The sequence below is a fragment of the Dermacentor variabilis genome, chromosome 4 (genome assembly GCF_050947875.1).
Source record: "Dermacentor variabilis isolate Ectoservices chromosome 4, ASM5094787v1, whole genome shotgun sequence".
Classification (NCBI taxonomy): domain Eukaryota; kingdom Metazoa; phylum Arthropoda; class Arachnida; order Ixodida; family Ixodidae; genus Dermacentor; species Dermacentor variabilis.
In genome coordinates this window covers 234,785,492-234,805,783 of record NC_134571.1, presented here as the reverse complement: position 1 = coordinate 234,805,783, position 20,292 = coordinate 234,785,492, and the positions used below count along the sequence as shown (strand labels likewise).

General features: G+C 44.9%; 1 protein-coding gene across 1 annotated transcript in view; it reads right to left on the bottom strand.

Annotated features, from left to right (window-relative positions):
* Positions 1-12,735: 12,735 nt before the first annotated feature.
* LOC142580213 (DNA mismatch repair protein Msh6-like) overlaps positions 12,736-20,292 on the bottom strand; it is a 745,039-nt gene continuing 737,482 nt past the window's right edge. The window contains exon 31 of the mRNA XM_075691108.1: positions 12,736-12,861. Coding sequence (XP_075547223.1) covers positions 12,793-12,861 — 69 coding nt within the window. The 3' untranslated portion in view covers positions 12,736-12,792. The remainder of the gene's footprint in view (positions 12,862-20,292) is intronic.

Sequence of the window (20,292 nt, the reverse complement as noted above, 5' to 3'; positions counted from 1 at the left end):
CCTGGAGTGTCGGGCAGCCGAATCTGAGAGAAGGAAACATTTTTCTCTAGCATACCGGCAGCAAATCCCCCTACATCCCGTAATGCCTAGAACCGGCCCAGAACGGCCCAGTAATGCTCGGCCCAGAACCTTTATTTGACACTAACGCACACCTAAGTTTTCTGAAAGATGTTGTCTTGCATGTTGTTAGCCCCACATGTTCATAGCGGGTCCTCTCTTCAGAGGATGCCGCTGTGATAGCTCTTTCGTATAGCACATGCCTCTAGGCCCTTGTGTTTCAAGGGCTCTGGCGAGGCAGCAGTGCTCCAAGTAATTTTACCATCTTATATATTTTCTATTTTGCATCATTCTTCTACGATGGATTTTAATGTTCACAGTATTCGTCATTAGTCATCGCCATAATTTTATACCACGTAGATTTTACGCACTTTACAGCGACTATTTTTAGGCCACTTTACAGCCAAGTCACATCTTCTTCACAGAACTCATCATTCCACCGCGAAATCACTAACACTGTCTTGGCGCTCTTTGGCCATATCTGGCCCTTGCTCCACTAAACCACACACATTCATTCATTCATGTACCTCTGATTCAAAGCAAACAACCGCATTTCCAAAAGTAAGTCCTTGAACCATTACACCTTTCCACATACCTCGGAGCACTTCGTACCTATTGTATCCCCATAGCGCTCTGTGCTTCATTATGGCTGCATTTCTCTTCCCCTTCAATGCTATTGTTTCTTCCTGCGTTTCCATATGTCTATATTGCCTTCGTTTATCCATATACCAAGGTATTTATATTCTGTTACCAGAGCTATCTCCTGGCCCTGTATCTCCACTGTCTGTTCACTGTTTTCATTGACTACCATAACACCTGATTTTCTAACACTAAATTTCAAACCTAAATTGTTGCCTTCCTGTCCACAGATATTAGCCAGACGTTGCAAATCACTTTGCTTGTTAGCTAGCAACACAATGTCGTCCGCATAAAATAAACCTGGGAGCTGCTGCTCTGTACCCGCCTGCTTGTTGGAGAGATTAAACCCGACATTACTTCCTTTAGCGCCCTCTCCATACTCACCATGTACATCACAAACAGCAGCAGGGATAAAGGGCGCCCCTGCCTCAGTCCCTTGTTGACATTAACTTTCTCCTCGCTCCTCATCCCTTCCAATTCAACGCAAACGGTATTTCCTAGGTAAATCTCTCTCAAAAGCTGTAGACAATCATCGCCTAAGCCTTCCCCTTCCAGAATATCCCACGAAATGTGGTATACGTTGTCATAGGTTCCTGTAATGTCCAAAAAGGCCACATATAACGGTCTGCTTTCTACTTTTGATATTTCAATACACCGAGAAAGAACAAATAAGTTGTCATCTAAACGCCTACCTATTCTGAAGCCATTCTGAAGTTCTCCTGAAATGCCATTATTTTCTGCCCATGCTTGAAGCTTTAATTTGATTGCCTGCATTGCTAGCCTGTATATTACCGATGTAATGGTCAAAGGTCTATACGAATGAATTCTATCTTTCTCCCCTTACCTTTATAAATTAAATTCATTTTACTTTGTCGCCAACTATATGGTATTCCTCTAGCTTTTAAAATTTTTTCCCCAGCTTTCACCAGAGCTTCCTTACTTTTTAGTGCTAGTTCATTAAACAGCCTAACGGGAACGTCGTCTAGCGCTGTGGCTGTGCGCTTAGGAATTTTCTCTTCCGCTTTCTTCCAGTTGAAATTTTTCAGCACCAGCTCCTTTTCCACTTGAGTATCTTTCATGCTTTTTTTTTCTTGAAATAGAACCTCGTAATTGCCTTGGAAAGAGTCGGCTGTTATTTTTCGGGTGTAATTTATTGCCGCTTCTGTTTCCAGTCTGTTTTCATTTTCCACCAGCTTTTCGGTTTCTTTGTTCCTTTCCAACGAACATGTTGTTTCTCTTTCCGCATTTCTGTCGTTATTACACTTAGAAGCTCACCATATTCCCACTCTTTACTTGGCCATTTGCCAATTTCTTCCTCGACTCTGGTGACTATATTTGCTAATTGTTCAGCCTTCAAATTTGCACTGGCCATCTTGTGCTCCTTGCTGTGTTTCCCAACTACATATCCCATTTTCAAAATGATGCGTTTATGGTCACTCCCTATGCTGCTATACCCTTCCCCATCAATGACCATTTCTCTCAACTTATCATGAATTCCTTCTGTCATCAGGCAGTAAGTAATCAATGGTTGATTGCCGGTTTCCGACTTCCCACGTGATCTGCCCTTCACACTTAGGCCCGATAACGACGTTATGTTGCTCACAAAAGTCTAGCATTGACTTCCCTTTGTTGTCTGTATAGCCATCTAAATCCTGTATGTGGGCATATATGTCACCTAATAGGACAATTTCATCACCATTCCCGAAGCCCTCAATATTAGCGCTTATGCATTCCACTAACTCTTTATTCTCTGTGCAATTATTTCCGGTCCACAAATACGTAACGCCCAGCCAAGTTTTTTCCCACTAATTGTACCTGATAACCAAAGATGCTCTTGACATTTTGAATTTACTCTTTTCCATATGGCTCCCTGATGGATGAGCTTTCCGACTACCCCTCCCTTTCTTTCCGACTTAGTTCTGTTGCACCCTTCCCAAACATAATTCTCAATAAGTGGCGGCTCTTCTGAGTCTCTAAGGTGCGTTTCTGTAACCGTATACACCATCCTATTTGTTTTCTAACTGCTCCTCAATCTCTGTCCACTTTACCTTTCTTCTGCCGCCCTGCATGTTTATGTAGCCTATTGCATGGCGAGCTCTCTTTCTTGCTTTCCTCCTTTTTCTGTTATCGACGGCGATGCTCTTCTGGGAACCTCCTTCATTACTATCTACTCTGGCCTCCTGAGCGTCCGCGGGCCTCCTAAAAAAGCAACAGCGCGACCACCAAGTCGCCAGCCCACTTCTCGTGCCAGCCTGTAATTGAAGCCGCCTCGTTTAAAACCACCACACCTTCTCACTTTCCTGTTTAATTCGACAACCTAGAAGCCTTTCCCAGGTGAAAATATTCAACTGGAATCCAACTGGTTCCAACTGGTCTTGACTGGGACCAACTGGTTCCAGTAGGAAACCAACTGGTCCCAGTTACAAGTCAACTGCTATTCTCTCGGCTCATTTCCCATATTGCCTCATTAGTAGCAACTACGGCTCTTTGTATGTAACCATCACGTACAGACACCTCCGGCACCATGCACACCACGATCTGCACCTGAGAGGATAGCTAGCGCAAGTCGTCCACCCCCTTCGCCAAGCGCTGGGCTAGTCCTGTCCCTTTCCTGTTTAGGACGTCATTTAGCCCACCTGCTACTATGACAAGGTTGCGCACGTGGGCATTTCCCACGAGCTTTTCTTTTGCTCGCTCCATGACAGAACCCAGTGTCCGCCCTAGAAATGTTCCTAACGCACTTTTTTATCGCCTTTCACTCTCTCCCTAATTGCTTTTGAGCACCTAACCAGGTTTGAGTCGCCGGCGATAATACCCTTTCACTTTCTCCTACCTCTCCCTGCTTCCCTTTGTCCTTTTCCGAGTGGTTCGGACTCGACAAGGTGCAGTGTCCCCTGGTATCCTGCTTTTTCCGCGTGGCGGCCTCGAGGTAGCTGCCGCTCTTTCCAGCTAACCCTTCATCACGCTGCACGCATCCCACGTACTTTGCTGACACTCCCTCTCCTGTCGCGTCGGGCGTCTGCGTCCCCTTGTCACGCACATTCTCGTTCACTATGGCGGCCCTGTTCAGCTTTTCCTCGGCTGCTTCAAGTCTTTTTTCAACTACCTTTCGTGCATCACGCTCCCTGTTTAGCTCATTTTTGAGCTCTTGCACCTGTTTGACAAGCTCCTGCTGGAAAGCCTCCATTTTCTGCAGCCTAGTATCGACAATACATTGTGTGCCGGTTGATTCGATGCCCTCTCCATTCTCATCCGTCTCCTCATCTGCCTTAAGGGACCCGCCGCGCACTGCCTGCTTTTCCAGCTTTCTCACCATGTACTGCACGGCTTTTTGCAAATACTATAATACTATAATGGATTCTGAAGTTCCTATTGACTGGAAGGTTGCAAAGATTATCCCCATTCACAAATCTGGTGATAAACGCTGTGCAACTATAGGCCAGTTTCACTACTATGCACTTTGGGTAAGGTTATCTTCAAGCACTTGAGCTCTTTCTTGAAAACTAGCAATTTCTTTTCCTGTAGCCAACATGGGTTACGGCGCGGTCTGTCAACTGTAACCCAATTTATTCACATTTTTTTGCATGCTTACATCAGGGTGGTCAAATAGATGGAATATTCCTCGATTTTGCAAAGGCCTTTGATCGCATTTCACATAGTAAATCTATGTTAAATCTCTGGCATCTGCTACAAAATGACAACCTTGTTCAATGACTTGATTTCTACCTTTCTGAACAGCATCAACATGCGACATATACGTCCAAATATCCTGCTCAAGTTCTCTCGGGGGTCTCCCAGGGCTCCATGCTTGGTGCCCTACTCTTTCCGATTTACTTAAATGACTGCCTTTCAGTCCCCAGTACATTGCCATTTTTTTCGCATATGACTGTGTTGTATATCTACCTATACAAAGCAGAGAGGATCACTGTATACTAAACCTATTGGAGGTTTCAAAGTGGTGTCAGGCCTGGCAAATGACTTTAATTACAGTGTTCTAAAATCATCATAGTGCGCAGGAAATGTTTTCTTAATTACACATACAAAATTAATGGCACAGCTATTAGTCCTGTACAAATACAAATACTTGGTAGTTGTATTTCACAGTAGCCTAACCTAGAGCTCGCATGTCGGGCACATAGTCTCAAAGGCGTGCAACAGGCTTTGGCAGTTAAGAAATCGTCCAAAGCCTACACAACACTAATACGGCCATTGCTGGAATTGTCATGATCCGCCCGAGGTTCGCGAACGAGGGAGGGCTCGAGGCACCCTCCATTAGACAGACGCTCCGCAGCGTGGTGACAACAATGACTGACCGCCGAGCAGCTGTGCTCTAGCCTCTATAGTTGTGTTCGTCGATGTTTATTGGGTGCGGTGACCAATGTTGCCTACCGAGCCTGGCGGGCCAATGAAGATTATGCCCGAGGGGGCGTCACATGCTTGTTACAGGAATATGCTGATGTCGTTTGGAATCCACGAACCCTAGCAGACATAAACCGTATCGAGGGAGTGCAAAAGAAAGCTCTTCAGTTTATTTTCAAAGCACACGGAAGACACGTTTTCGTCATTAACCTACTGAGGCGATCAGAAATTCAAACCCTTCAATCCCGCCGGAGGTTGCACCGCTTAAAATGCTGCATAGTATCATAAATAATGAAACAAAAATGAATTTTGAGGCCTACATAGAACAACAACACAGCACGCCCAACACGCAACAAACATAACTCGACAATCGTAGTTCCACGGTGCCGAACGAAAGCGTACCAGTTTTCTTTTTCTCCAAAAACGATACCTGAATGAAATAGGCTCCCACGTGATGTCGTCTACATGACAAATCAAGTCTTTCTGATCTCCTGTCATGTCTTAGTATGCCTACATATGTTCATTCTTGTGCTTTTGTCTTTTATAAATGCAGTGTTTTGTTTTTGTATGTTTGCTATTGTTTGCCTTGCTGCACCGTGGCACACATCTAAGTGATTACTTTTTCTTTTATAAATGCAGTGTTTGATTTTGTATTAGTGTTTGCTATCATGATTGTGTTGCTGCATCTTGATACCCTCCAAAGGGACTGTACCACTCCTGCCTTGGCTACCAAATGGCAGCTTGCAGTATTGAATAAATAAAATAAATAAATATTTTATGTAAAAAGCCAGTGTTGTCTATACATTTACACATGTCAGGCAATGAGAATATGGGATCATCTCCTAAAATTGAAGCAGGGTGTAAAGGTATCTGTAGTTGATACAAGTTGTGCAAAAGGTTTTGCCTGCATACTTCTATACGTGTACATGTCAGTAATATATGCCTAACTGTTAGTGGTTCTTGGCACTTCTCGAATGTTGGTGTGTCTTCTTTTGTAAGTAAATAATTGTGTGTGGGGTGTGTGTGCCCAATGCGTAGATGGCATAAAACTACTTCAAAGAACTGCTCCTGGTGGTTACGCGACTTCCACTCACGAAGTACGTGTTTAGTGAGATGTAGCTTGTTGTCTGCCCCATTCGTGTTGTCACTTTGATGTTAAGGCCTTCCTAATCGCACGGATACTATCTTTATATGGAAGTGTTGTCTTTGTTATATCTTTGTACACTGTCATCGATGCGCATCTATCAGCTGCTTCGTTAGTCTGTATCCCAACTTGGCTTGGTACCCAGCAGAAACGAATTGATCTTCCATATTTGTTAAGCGCTGCCATGTTTAATATATCCCTTATCAGGGTTTCACACTCGGATTTCAGATGTAGAGCCTTTAGTGTACCTAGGGAGTCGGTGTATATGACTATTTTTGTGTTTGGCAGTGATAATCTTTTTGACTATAATCCGTACAGCGTAAACTTCAGCAGTGAAAACAGAGGCATGTTATGGTAATCGAATACTCGTTTCCAGATTTTCCGTTAACGCCCCTGCACCCATGTGTTCTTTTGCTTTAGAGCCATCAGTGTAAAATTTCATGTCTTTTTGATATTTGTCTGAAAGAGCACGGAATTCTTGTATAATGTGTTCATGTGGTGCGTCTCTTTTCTTTAAATGTGTTAATGTTCAGTCATATAACTGTCAGAGATCGTACCATGGGGGCAACCTATGTGGTTTTCTGGCAACCTGGAGGACTTCGTGAGCAGTGACATAATCCCAACAATATTCCTCATATCGTAGGACAAGTGGCCTAATAATGTTCTGTTTATTTGTACAGTTTAAGTGTGAGTTGCATTGTGTGAAGATGTTGTAGCATATGTGTTGCGGTAAAGGCTGAATTCCGGGTACATACAAGAAAGTGAGCAACGCTTTGCGCTGCTGTAAGGGATGTCCATTACACTTAACATATAAACTCGGTACATGTGATGTTCTGTAGGCACCACTTGCCAGTCGCAGTCTGAGGTTATGTACTGGATCAAATCCTTGAATGTAAGACTGTCTGGCTGAGCCATAGACTATGCAACTGTAGTCTAGAAGGCTACACACAAGAAACTGGTAAGTATGTAAAAAACACATTAGGTCAGAACCCCAGCACTTATGATAAAACTTTGATGATATTCAATGCTTTATTTGCTTTTAATCTTTAGTGTTTTAATGTAGGCTAGGAAGTTAAGTTTGATGTCAAAGGTTACTCCTAATAACTTATAATCTTGTTTGACTGACAGTGTGGCGTTACTCAATTTTTAGGACTGGAATCGCTGTGCAGCCCTCGTTTCTGAGAGAAAAAAACTGACTGATTTCAGTGCAGAGAAACGAAAACTTTTTTTGTTAGCCCATTGTGTAAGTTTAGTTATTTTGATTTGAAGCTGCCTTTCACAGGTTGCCAAATTTTTAGGCACGGCAAGCCACTTCGAGATCATCTACGTCTACAGAGTCTACAGAGTGCACAAGAGATGACGGTATAATCTTGTTAACCAAGTTCATTTTTTACAATGAAGTGTCATGCTGTGAACACAGCCTGTGGAAAGCCATTTTTCCTGTGTAAATGTATGAGAATGTATTGCGCCAAGACGGACCTGAAATATTCAATTAGGCATAAAATCAGCTAGGCAATTCAGCATTTTTACCATGGATCCCGAGGTCAGACAGGTTTCTTAAAAATTCCGTATCTCCACATGGTGTCGTAAGCTTTTTTCTAAATCAAAGAAAACTGCACGACAGTGTTGCTTGTGTAAAAACTGCATATCGAATTTCATGTTCCAGACGGACAAGATGGTCAGTAGTTGAACAACCCGTTTTATATCTGCACCGGTGGGGGTCTATAAGATTTCTTGATTCTAAAATAAATGAGAGTCTTAAAGTAATAATGCTTTCATATGATTTTACCAAACAGCTTGTGAGGGCAATTGGTCTGTAGCTGTTTTCGGATGTTGGGGATTTGCCAGCTTTTAGAAGTGGAACTACTATTGCCTTTTTCCATTCTTCCGGCATTATACCAGATTCCCAGATTACGTTGAAAAATTTTAGATCATTTGCAGGTGCTTGAGATAGATGTGCCAGCATGGCGTAGTGAATAATGACACGTGAACTCATTTATCTTTTACAGGTGAGAGCTTTTACCGTCTATGAAATGTTATTGCTTAGCGCAGGACGCGTCTACATGTATCGGAAGTTTCTAGAATGTTATCGACGCTTCTATCTGCTGTCTGTTGTCGCCGAACCTTGTGTAATCTGATTGGATGTATGCACGATGCAAATGGTGTAGAACTTTGTGGAAGGCACGCGGGTCTCAGCGGTTACTCTGGAACATTCAACGACTGATCTGTAAAAGCCGACGCGCTTGACCCGCTGATCAGATTTTGACGATCGCCGACTGTGTTCGCCATTGTCGCCGTTCTTTAAATGTAGCCTGTTTTTGTGGGCACAGGTTCGCCCAATAAAAGTTACTTTCGTCTTTCACAGTATTGCTACTGTGTTCTTCATACGTTGCTCCACGTGACAATACCATCACGACCTGCCGCTGTTTTTTTTTTCTGTGGAAAGGACTCTGTTTATTTCTTGTTGTGTCAGAGGGGAATAGTACAGTTCATTTGACGTGCCAGTAGTTGGCAGCTTCTGTTTTTCAGCAGACTGTTTGTACTTTAAAAATTACTTTGAACAATTTAATGAACTGGGGACAACACAACAGCATTCGCCAAGTATATCTGCCTGTTCTTGTAATGTTGTTTGTGTGCCTGGAGTTGTAAGTAACCGTATTGTGTAGGACGAGTAATCTCCCCGAAACTTTCCCACCTGTTCCCACATTCGCTTAGATATGACTGAACTGTTTATTGATGATATATATTTCTTCCACAATAATTTTTACGCCTGCCGTCGAATAAATCGTGCTTTGGCTTTGGCCTGTTTAAAGCATAGGAGTTGGCATAGTTCGGGCATCTTTGTAAGATTCCCCAAGCTTTATTTTGATACTTTTTTGCTTCTGTGAACTCAGGGGTACACCAGGGATAGAGTTTTTTTGCGCACAAGGCTAGATGTTTGTGGTATTGCCTTTTCTGCCCCTGAAATTAAAATCACAGTGAACTTTTCATTAATTTCGTTTATGCTTAGTTCACTTGAAAATACTTCAAGTTTTGCGTGCTTCACGAAAAGCGGCCAGTCAGCAAGATGTATTTTCCAGCGATGCGGTTTAAAATTTGTGATGGGTAGTGATAAAACGCGTTTGATGACAGCAGGTAGATGATCGTTGCCATGTGATGTGTTCAGGACTTCCCATTTAAAATCAGTAAAAGCACATGGTGAGCCAAAGGCTAAATCCAGGCAACTAAAATTTAGTGAAGTAGGCGAGAAATGGGTTGGCGCACCAGAGTTTAATGCTATTCGATAAAACGAAATCTTCAGTAAGCTGCCCTCTTTGGTGAGTTTTATCTCTGCTCCAAAGAGTGCAATGAGCATTAAAATCTCCAACTGAAACAAAAGGCTCCGGCAACTGGTCAATTAAATTTTCCAGGTCTCGAGCAGTGAAATGGGTATGGGGAGGAATGTACAATGAACAGATGGCGACATTCTTAAATGATAAAACGGTGACAGCTACTGCCTTGCATGGAGTATGTAATATAACATTCCATGTGGTGATGCCGCCTTGGACAACAGCGACACCTCCTGATAGACAGCTGGAGTGCTCGCAGTCCTTTCGTATGACAGTAAAACTTTTAAGAAAATGTGTATTTTTGGGGCCCAAGTTCATTTCTTGAAGGCAGAATGCTACTGTTGATAACTTAATTATAATGTCTTTGATGTCACCTACATTGTGAATTAGGCCTCTGCAATTCCAATGAATGCTAAATGCCATTTTAATGGAATTGAAAAAAATTACTTATGTGAGTGAGCTTACAAGTTGTAGGTGACATGTATTAAAAAGTTGATTACTCTTATTAAGGGCAGTAACTGTTCAGGTTACCTTTCCCTTTTTCGGCGCCTTCTACCTGTCTCTTTTTTGCCTTCTCCAAGGCGCTGGATGATCGACAGCCAGACGCCAAGACATGCGTCTCGTGCTGCGGAGTTAGGTTCAACTTTGGGCCCTGCGACACTGCGGTTTGCCGGCCCGTCTTCGATAATGTTGAAGCAGCACTGGCTGCAGCCACCAAGGGGGCGGTTGGAATTTCTACATGAGTACTGAATGTGGATCCTGTAGACTCTTGAAACAGGTGTGGCTCTGCCCTCTGCCGCGCCACATTGGCATAGCTTACTTGAAGCAAGCGCCCTAGCTTTTTCCTGGCTTCATAGAATGAGGTCTTTTCCTTTACAGTGATTGCGATAATTTCTTTTTCTCTTTTCCAACAAGGGCAGCTCCGTGAGTAAGCTGGATGATCACCCTTGCAATTGACACATTGTGCAGCAGCATGCAGATGTCAGTTGAATGGTCACTGGCACTACACTGTGCGCATGTTTCTTTTCCTCTGCATGACTGTGATGCATGTCAGGAACTCTGGCACTTGAAGCACTGCCTGGGGTTTTGTATGTATGGTCGGATGTTGATTTTCAGGTATCCTGTGTCGAGTGAACTGGGCACAGTCCTAGAACTAAATGTGAGCATCACATGCTTTGTGGGGATCTGTTGGTTGTTTCGTCGAAGTGTTATACTTTGTACCTTGGTTATGTTTTGCTCCTGGAATCCCTCAAGGAGCTCTTCGTCACTGAGGTTCAAGAAATCCTCTCTGCTTGTGTTGAGTGAGCGATGTGGAGAGATAGTGACATTAACGGCCCCTATACTTGTGAGTTCAGCTATCTTTCCGACTTGGTCTTTCTTTTTCAGTTCAATGAGGAGATCTCTGCTTGCCATCTTGGATGCTTTGTAGCCTGGTCCGATCATGTTTGATAGGCATTTTGATACGAGGAAAGGCGAGTTTTGTGACGGTTGTGTTGCCTTCACTGTGAAGGACATGGTAGTTTGGGAAAGTGTCTTGGTTCGGTTTAAAAAAGAACTGAAATGCTGCCTCAGTGCACCCTCTTTTTTGAGGGCGGTTTCGGAGGGGGGAAAGCAATTGTCATGGAAAATTCGGCGGCGACGGTAGCCACCCATAACTGAGCCCAACAAGGGGAAGTTACTAGGTTGGGATAATACCTGCAGATGCCAGCCATGCATCGCTGCTGTAACCTAATATACCCAAGACTGGATATATTGCAGATATGGTCAACCCTTGCTGCCAGGAAATTCGGAAGTAATAAGAAGTGGAGAGAAGACAGGACAGATGAAAAGGCGAGACAGAAAGACGAAGATTGGGGAGAAGGACAGGAAAAGGAGACTGCTGATTTCCTCCCGGTGAGTCAGTCTGGTGGGGTGGGTAAGTCTTTAGCCTCTGTGAAGCACAGGCCAAAGAGGTGTGTTGCTTTCGCCGGGCCTTAAAGGTTGGAACACCTGGCATCGGTGCAACCCCCAGGATCCCTCTTTCCCCAGACAGGGCTAAGCCACGCACAGCTACACGTGGGAGGGTCCAACCCTCACGTGCTCGGGTAAGTGGTGTCGAACAGACCAACCTCTTGCTGACGAAGACAACCCTGCGGGCCTTCAGTGTAAGAAACAGTGCCGCAATATCGGTTGGCTTAGGAAAGGAAGAAGAGGCAAGCCTTCAGTTTAAGCAAGAGTACTGCAATGTCTGTCGGCTTTGTGGTGGGAACTGGAAAGCCTTCAGAGTAAGCAACAGTGCTGTAATGAGCATTGGCTTGGAGTAAGGGGGAGTACAAGGCTTCAGTTTAATCAACATTGCTACAATGTGCGTCGGCTAGTGGTGAACTGAAAAGTTTTTAATTTAAGCAACAGTGTTGCAATGTGTGTTGGCTTGGAGGTAACTAGAAAGCCTTCAGTGTAAGAAACACTGCTGCAATGTCTGTTGGTTTGGGGAAGGGGAGACGAAATGGAAAACCTTCAGTTTAAGCAACAGTACTGCAATGTCTGCTTGCTTTGTGGTGGGGACTGGAAAGCTTTTAGTTTAAGGAACAGCGCTGCACCGTCTCTTGGCTTGGCATGATTTACAAAGCCTTCAGTGTAAGGAGCAGTGCTGCAGTGTCTATTGGCATGGGGAAAGGGGAGTGGGAAGCCTTTAGTTTAAGCAGCAGTGCTACATTGTGCATTGGCTTCGGGGAAACTGGAAAGCTTTCATTGTAAGGAACAGTGCTGTAATGTCTGTCGGCTGGGGGTAGAAGGGAAGTAGAAAGCCTTCAGTTTGATCAACAGTGCTACACTGCAAAGTGTGCATTGTGGAGGGGACTGGGAAGCCTTTAACCAACATTACTGCAATGTCTGTTGGCTTTGTAAGGGGGGACTGGACTGGAAAGCTTTTAGTTTAAGCAACAGTGCTGCAATGTCTGTGGGCCTGGGGTTGGCAGGGGAGCAGAAAGCCTTCAGTTTAATTAACAGTGCTGCAATGTCTTTTGCCTTGGGGTAGGGGGGGAGGGGAATTTGAAAGCTTTTCATTGAATCAAGAGTGCTGCAATGTGTGTTGGCTTGGGGGGGGGGGGAGGACTAGGAAAGCTTTCAGTGTAAGCAACAGTGCTGTGTGGATTCTGTTTGCATCATTGTGAAGGGTGAAATTCTGGTGCTGCTGATTTGTGATTGTCAGGAAATTTGCTTGTGAAGTAACTCAGTTTATCACTTTATTAGGAAAAGAATGGACAGCATCATGGTGGATGTAGCTCAGCAAACGCAAGACACCTCGATGCGTTCTTGAAGACTCTGGGATTTCTGGAAGGCTCTCTTGATAACCTGCGTCAACATAAAAGGCATCACGAGAGATTACCTTTTGCAGAAGTAACTGTTAACACAGACTTAAAATGCAAGTGTGACACCAAGTGTACGGATGAAGGCTGGCTCTCAGCCCACTGCCTTATGTGTGAGTGCATATGTTATTAACACCTTAACTGCTCTGAGAAATTTGGAAAAATTTTTCAGACATGCATATTTGCACCATTTATTTTCTATAAAGATATGATACCAAGAATGCCTATTGCATTCTCACTTGTCTTGTTGGAAAAATACTAAAAGTCACTGTGTATTAATTATTTTAAAAATTAAAATAAACTGCACATGACGTAGTAGTTCTGTGGAAACCCGCAAGGTGGAGAGAAGTTAATAAAGGGAAAATCAGACATCCACCCGTTCGTAGCAAGTGCTACAAAGGAAACCCATGCGGGTTTCTCGAAAGAAAAGCCTTAGAGCGCTGCACACTGAACTGAGCATTGAACTGCACATATACAATTAATGTCGACTTTTGGGCTCCCTGGGGCTGCGAAAACGTCTAAAAAAAAACTGGGGGACGCTTAAGCTTCGCCTTCAAGAGTGGAACGCGATAACGTTATCGCACACCGTTCACACCGCCCACTCATTCGTTTGGCATGCTCTTGAGTCACACAAAGACATAGTTTTCATATACAACACTTCTAAGTCCACAGGACAACTGTTTTCTAATTATTTGTTCCAGGAGCACCACGCAGACGCATGACTCCTTGCCAGCAGCACGGCACACATCGCAGGGGACACTTTCCCACCAGACGCGCTACGGCACAGCGATCACGTCAGAGGCGTCCCGCATCAGACGCTGCACCTAGGAATCGCGCTGTGAGCAGAAAGAGGAGGCGCGACACCTAAACACGAGGGTTCGAGTGACGCACGCTGGAAGTTGGAAGGGAAGAGAGCGAGAAAACTTATTAAACGCAAGGGTATTGGGGCATCCTCGCACCGGTCCCCGCACGGCCCCAATGCGCTCAAACGAGACGAAGGGGAGAAGCGGGCGAGTGGCGCGCTACCTGTCGGGGCAGCGCCATACATTGCGAAGAGGGGGTCTTCTGTGTTAACCGCAAGATGGCTCTGCGTGTGCGCCAAGCGCAGAACAAATGTAGCAGAAATGTACTTTGCTACGCATTTAACTGCAACTTCTGTAATTTAAATGCTCATAATTACCGATATACACCTCAGTATAACTTTCTACGGCACGTTTCTAAGGCAACACCGCATTCACTAGAGGCACTTTTGTCCTGCTATGAACCATCGAACTCATGGCTGAGTGGTAGCGTCTCCGTATCACACTCCGGAGACCCTGGCTCAATTCCCACCCAGCCCATCTTGCAAGTTGTTTTTATCTATTAATTGCCTTCTGGGATTTTTTGCTCCCGGCCAACGCCACTGAGACCGACGACACCGACTTTTCTGCAACACAAGCTCCTTAATGCTGTCGCGTTAAAATAAATGCATGCTTTTGACTGCCCCAAGGGCTCAAGTTGCCACAGGCATGTTCGAAATAGCTCTGAAGGCTTGCCAGTACACTTATTAGGCGTGTCGGTGCTCGTACTGAGGAATAGATGCTGTGTCTTGTGTCAGTTGGCCGTTTCCATTTCTGGTATGTTTCATCACAATACATCGCATATGCCCTAATGCAGTATTGTGGCAAAGATTATTCTTGGGAACCGGCATTATGCAACATGACGTGCTTTCCGCGCTTCGAAGTCATTGGCGAGGATTACATAGGCGGATTCGACGCCATTGCTAACAGCGACAAATTATTTTAATGACAAATGCAGCACCGAACAGCAGCTACCCAGGTAGCACACAGTCTTCAAAACATTGTATTAATGGATTCAACGTCTAAAAGAAATTTCTTTTGACAAAACTTGACGCATTAAAAACGTCGCAAGCACAACGGCTTAAAAATTGCTGACTCTCCCGTAATCGAGAGTAGATCTACGCATGAAATTGGAACCGGCAAAGCAGATTGGTTGGAGATGATGCTAGCCACAATCTTAAAATGGTGTAGTGCATGTTCGCGACGGCAAACCCCGCTACACCACATCGCAACACAACGCACCACGCCATACTGTGCACTGGTCCATATGGACACTGTCCAGTTAGAAGAAAACCAGCTGAAGGTGGCATGACAGGCAGTGAAAGATGCCAGGGAGACCGAGCACACTGCCCACCTATAAGAAAAGCACCTGAACCTTCGTGGCACCATCTTTCTAGTTGATGCAAGACCCGTGCCATGCAACTCACGGACTGCTGGCATTCAAATAGCACAGGCAACCCTGTCTCAGTGCCAAAAGATGTCATCGAAGTGTATGGTGCCCTGTATCTGCCTTTTGAATGTTGTTATTGCTGACAAATAAAACTTCAATGCACTAGAAGTTACAGCTTGAGTGATATTGTCAACAAATATCAGAAAGGACTCAAAAGCAATATTTTTTGTAACTTGTTTGGGCAGTAACTAGCGTATGTAATGCAGTCCTGTACAAAGACTTAGGGGCAACAGACTACAATTTCTTAAGTTTTGACTGGTTGCCCGGAGGTTCTTGTTTGAGTGCCCGGATAACAACCCCGGCGTTTGGCCTAAGGTCACTTTAAGGTTACCGACAATGGAAGCTAAAAGCATTGTATGCTTAAAATGAGTGGTCGTATCTGTTCAATTATTTAGCGTACTGGGTTTTCGACAGTGCCGTTATTGGCGAGAGAATTCATTTATGAAGCGGCGCTGGTCAGTTCAATTGCTGCTAGGGTGTCTACCAAGTTGAAATTTCCAAATTCCCTGAGTTTTCCAGGTTTTCCCTGAGTGCCCTTGCAGAATTCCCTGAGTGACAGAGAACTTCATTTTATGTCAAGACTGGTTGACACCATGTCGCCTGATGCTGCCACTCTCTAGTAAGAATGTTAAAAAATAAAGAGAACCCAACTTAATAAAGTTTGAATAGTAAGACTAATGTTTATTTTATTCAAAAAAAAAAAAAAACGGAAGGGTGGAGTTAGTAAAATGCACAGCGAATACCTTAAAAAAATATGGTAAGAACAATAACAAATAAAGTTGTACATCCTCAAATACGAATAAAAAGGAGATGCATACAGAAGCACATATCTTCTAATATGAGCAATTTCTATCAACTCATAGCAAGTTCATTGGTATGAGGCCTGACTTTTGTCACCAGGCGAGATTCTCTCTCAACTTCATACCGTGCACACTTGCAGCTTTATAAACGCTCAGCGAATGCTCGTGATGTCAGCATAGTTATCTGTCAAAGCCAAGCTCACTTGCACTGCCGGGCTGACGTGGGAAACAGCATGCACTGTGGAAGTAGCTGATAGTGCTAGTTAGCAATCATTGCTAATTATTGTTTCATCATTCTTGTCGGCAGCCAGTAATATTTACTTACAGAAGGTTTTTATGTTTGTTTAGCAAATCGGGATGTAGTACGGCATGTACTAAGGCTCATTTTCCTGTGCAGCATCTTCTGGAGTCGAGTGGCATGTCTCACTGTGTAACTGACACTTCATACTGACACGTGCACTTTTTTATATTTTTTCGGGTGACCGCTTTTCACCATCAAACAAATGTTATCACTCAGCGCGTGACGCGCCCGCATGGATCGGAAGTTTCTCGAATGTTATAGATAATTTTATCCACTGTCTGTCGTCGCTGAACCTTGTGTAATCTGATTGCATATGTGCGCAACGCGAATGGTGTAGAAGTTTCTGGAAGGCACGCGGGCACCAGCGATTACTCTCGAACGTTCGATGGCTCATGTATAAAAGCCGACGCGCTTGATCGGCAGATAAGATTTTCGGCGATCACCCACTGTGTTCGCCGCTATCGTTGTGCTTAAAATTTGCCTGTTTTTGTGGGCACAGGTTCTGCCAATAAAAGTTAGTTTCATCATTCACAGTACTGCAACTGTCTTCTTTGCCGTCACTACTACATGACAATAATGACACTGTTTGTGCACACGCACCAGTTCAAAAAAAGGATGCAGTCGACCGCTATGTTCGTACCACGGCACGGTCTGAGAGGAAGACAGGCACCCCATAAACAGGGGGTATCACCGATTTTGGCCATTATGAGCATTTTTTTTGGCATTTTTGTAGATGTACACACACTTTATGTGGATAAATAACATATGCAACTTGGCATTCTGTTGGCCTCCCCACTGCCTGTGTATGTATGTACGCCTAGCACATGGCACACCATAAAGCAAGACATGTAGTGGTGAAACGTGATATTCGCCCCAAGAACTACACCTCGTGCCCTACTCGGCTCATGCGTTTTTGTGCATACTCATACTGTTTTATTACTTATTAACTTTACGCCACCGGCGCAGCGGTTTCAGGCCAAGGATGAGCAGGTAAAGCGTTGCCGAAGCTCTTCTTCCAGCCATTCGTCACGCTGAAGAAACCTCCAGGTACAAAGCATTAACCAGCGGGCTCGATCGCTAGCTGACGATGGCAAGATATGACGGCACCTACACATTTTGGTCGTCTCACACGCTGCTTGTTTGGTCGCGAGTCTCGCGTGGGGCGGCTGTCGCATTGCGCAGCGGCGCCTGCCAAATTGTTTTCTCGTGGCCACTGCACGATGGCACCACAATGCATCGCAAAAGGCTGATTACGTCCGCTCTCCGACTGGGAGCATGGTGCCCACGAGGAGAAGGGAAAACGGCATTTGGTTTGAAATTTCAGCTTTCTCCACAACACGTAGTGATGTAATAGTTAGCAGACACGACCATTAGTGCGCATAGTATGCATGACACTTGTCAGCGCAAAATGGCCAGACCTGCTGAGGGGCCCTTTAAGGGCTCGAAACAGCGCAGGCACATCCGAAAAAGCTCAGAAGGCCTGTCAGTACACTAATTAGGCATATCGGTGCTCATACTGTGACAGGAGATGGCGGGTGCATGCATGTATAATTAAGGAATACATACTGTGTCCCGTGGCAATTGCCCCCTCATGACGCAATTGTTATGCTTCACTGCAATACCATACAGAAAGATGGCAATACTTTCGCGTATGCTTCTCCACTGATGAAACACTGATAACACTGATGTATTGAGGCAAAGCTGGCTTTCGGGAACCGTCACGGTGCAACGCGCCGTGCTTTCCGAGCTTCGAAACAAATCGCGAGGACCACGAATGCGGAGTGAGTGCTGACAACGGTGAATTATTTCAATGAAAGGCATGGCACAGAACGGCAAGAAGCCTAATAGCGAACGTCGAAGCAGCTACGCCTAGCGTTGCCGCGATGGTGGCTACGGCTGCCAGCAGATCTGCGTGCGAGAGCGCCGGTTCGAGGCGGCAAGGTAATCAAAGTGGTGGCGATGGTAGTGGCTTTGATTGATGCTGTTTCGGACCAGCAGTCACGGCAAAAAGTCTGAAAACTCAGATGGCGAAGGGTTCTCGCGTCCAAAATTTCAGACATTCTTATACATTGACTATGGGGGACGTGGCGGCGCCGCGAAGCAGTCCGAATTATCAGGCGTCCGGAAAGTCTGTTGTTGACGGCACACTCGCAACTCTTCCAGCGGAGTTAGTAAATGGCACAGCAAATAATATGTATTCGAAAAAAAAGCTGCAAATCAACTCGGACATTCTCAAATATGAATAAAAAGGAGATGCATACAGAAGCAAATATTTTCGAATATGAGCTATTTCTGTCAACTGATAGCAAGCTCAGTGGTATGAGGCACAAACTTTGCAACAAGTGAGATTCTCTCTCAGCAGCTGGAAAGTCAACCTCAACTGTCCTGACGTTACTCTCAGCCTGTGCACAACACCTCGGTGTTGCGTTTCATTGCTATTAAGCGTTTATTTGGTTTGGATGATGGTCACCTGGATCTCGGTGTCAGCCACCACTTTGTTTTTTGAGCTCAAGCTCCTTGAAAGAAGCAATGGCATGCTTCCTTTCCTGTTCATTAATTCCTCAATGCGTAGGTCCTTTGTGTTCTCGTCCTCCTTCCACCGCGCGTTCACCCCACGTAACCTTTGAAGCATCGTCTTGGTCAGTTGTACTGTCAACGTCCCATTTTTTTATATCCCTAGGGGCCGCGAAAAAGTCTAAAAAATCGGGCAGTTCGAAAACAAAAAAAGAATGCATGTCTTTTATTGCCCTTATGGGTTGAAATCGCCACAGGCACACCCGAAAACGCTCTGAAGGCCTGCCAGTGCACTTATTAGGCATATCGGTGCTCCTACTGTGACAGGAGATGACGGGTGCACGCGTGTATAATTAAGGAATACATTATGTGTTCAAGAGAACAGACTGGTGGGTTAGTTGGTACTACATAACTAGCGCTGCGTCTACGCGTTTCCTTCTCTTGTCCTCGTGTTTTGTTTTGCGCTTTGTCTCAAAATAATGTCCCGCAAGAATTGCCCCTTCCCACACTTGTTATGCTTCACCGCAATACCCCGAAATGCGTATGCTTCACCGCATGGCACAATTATACTAAGGCAAAACTAACAGTCGGAAACCGGTCGAAGCCGTGGAATCGCGATGGCCACAAAGGCGGAGTCGGTGCCATTGCTCACAGCGGCAATTCTTTCAATGAAAAACACGGCACCGAATGACAAGAAGCTTAATAGCGAACGTCGAAGCAGCTAGGCCTAGCGTTGCGGCGGTGGTGGCTACGGCTGTCATCGGATCTGCGTGCGAGAGCGCCCGTTCGAGGCGGCGAGACAATCAAATCGGCAGCGGTGGTGGCTTTGATTAATGCCGTTTCAGATCTTCGGTCACGGCAAGAAGTCCGGAAACATTATGCAAAATAGAAGTGAGGTGTGCAGACAGGACACAAGAGTAGAGAAGTGGACAACACGAACGCCGACTATCAACTGAAGGGGGCACTGAGGCGAAAAAGAAAGAAGACACAAAACTCATCTGCGCATGCTCAGGAATGGTAACACCACGTGTCAATCGGGTACACGTGCCGGCCTACGTGAGAGATAACTGTTAATTTTAGGTACTTAATCTCTTCCTTATGTAAAGTAATCGAAGGCTGACTCACGCATGCACTTCCACCATTATAGATATGCCCTGCCTCTACCATAAGACGCGTATCTTCATTCTTATGCCTGTACAATATCGCGCATTCATCTAACTCTGGCGTGCAGTTACAATCTCGGCAATGTAGCGAAAGATTAGAGGGCGATCCACCGGTTAACGACCTTTTATGTTCCATTAGCCTCTGATTGATACACCATCCCGTTTGCCCTACGTAGAACTCGCCACAGCTAAGGGGAATCTTATAAACCACACCCATACGACAGTCAGTAAAACAGTTGTTCTTATTGTGCTTCACTGGACAAATATCTGCTCGTTTTTTGCCTTTTACCCGCTCCTTTTTATTCTGTATGGCAGCGCATATATTACCTAGCTTATTGGGAGCAGTGAAA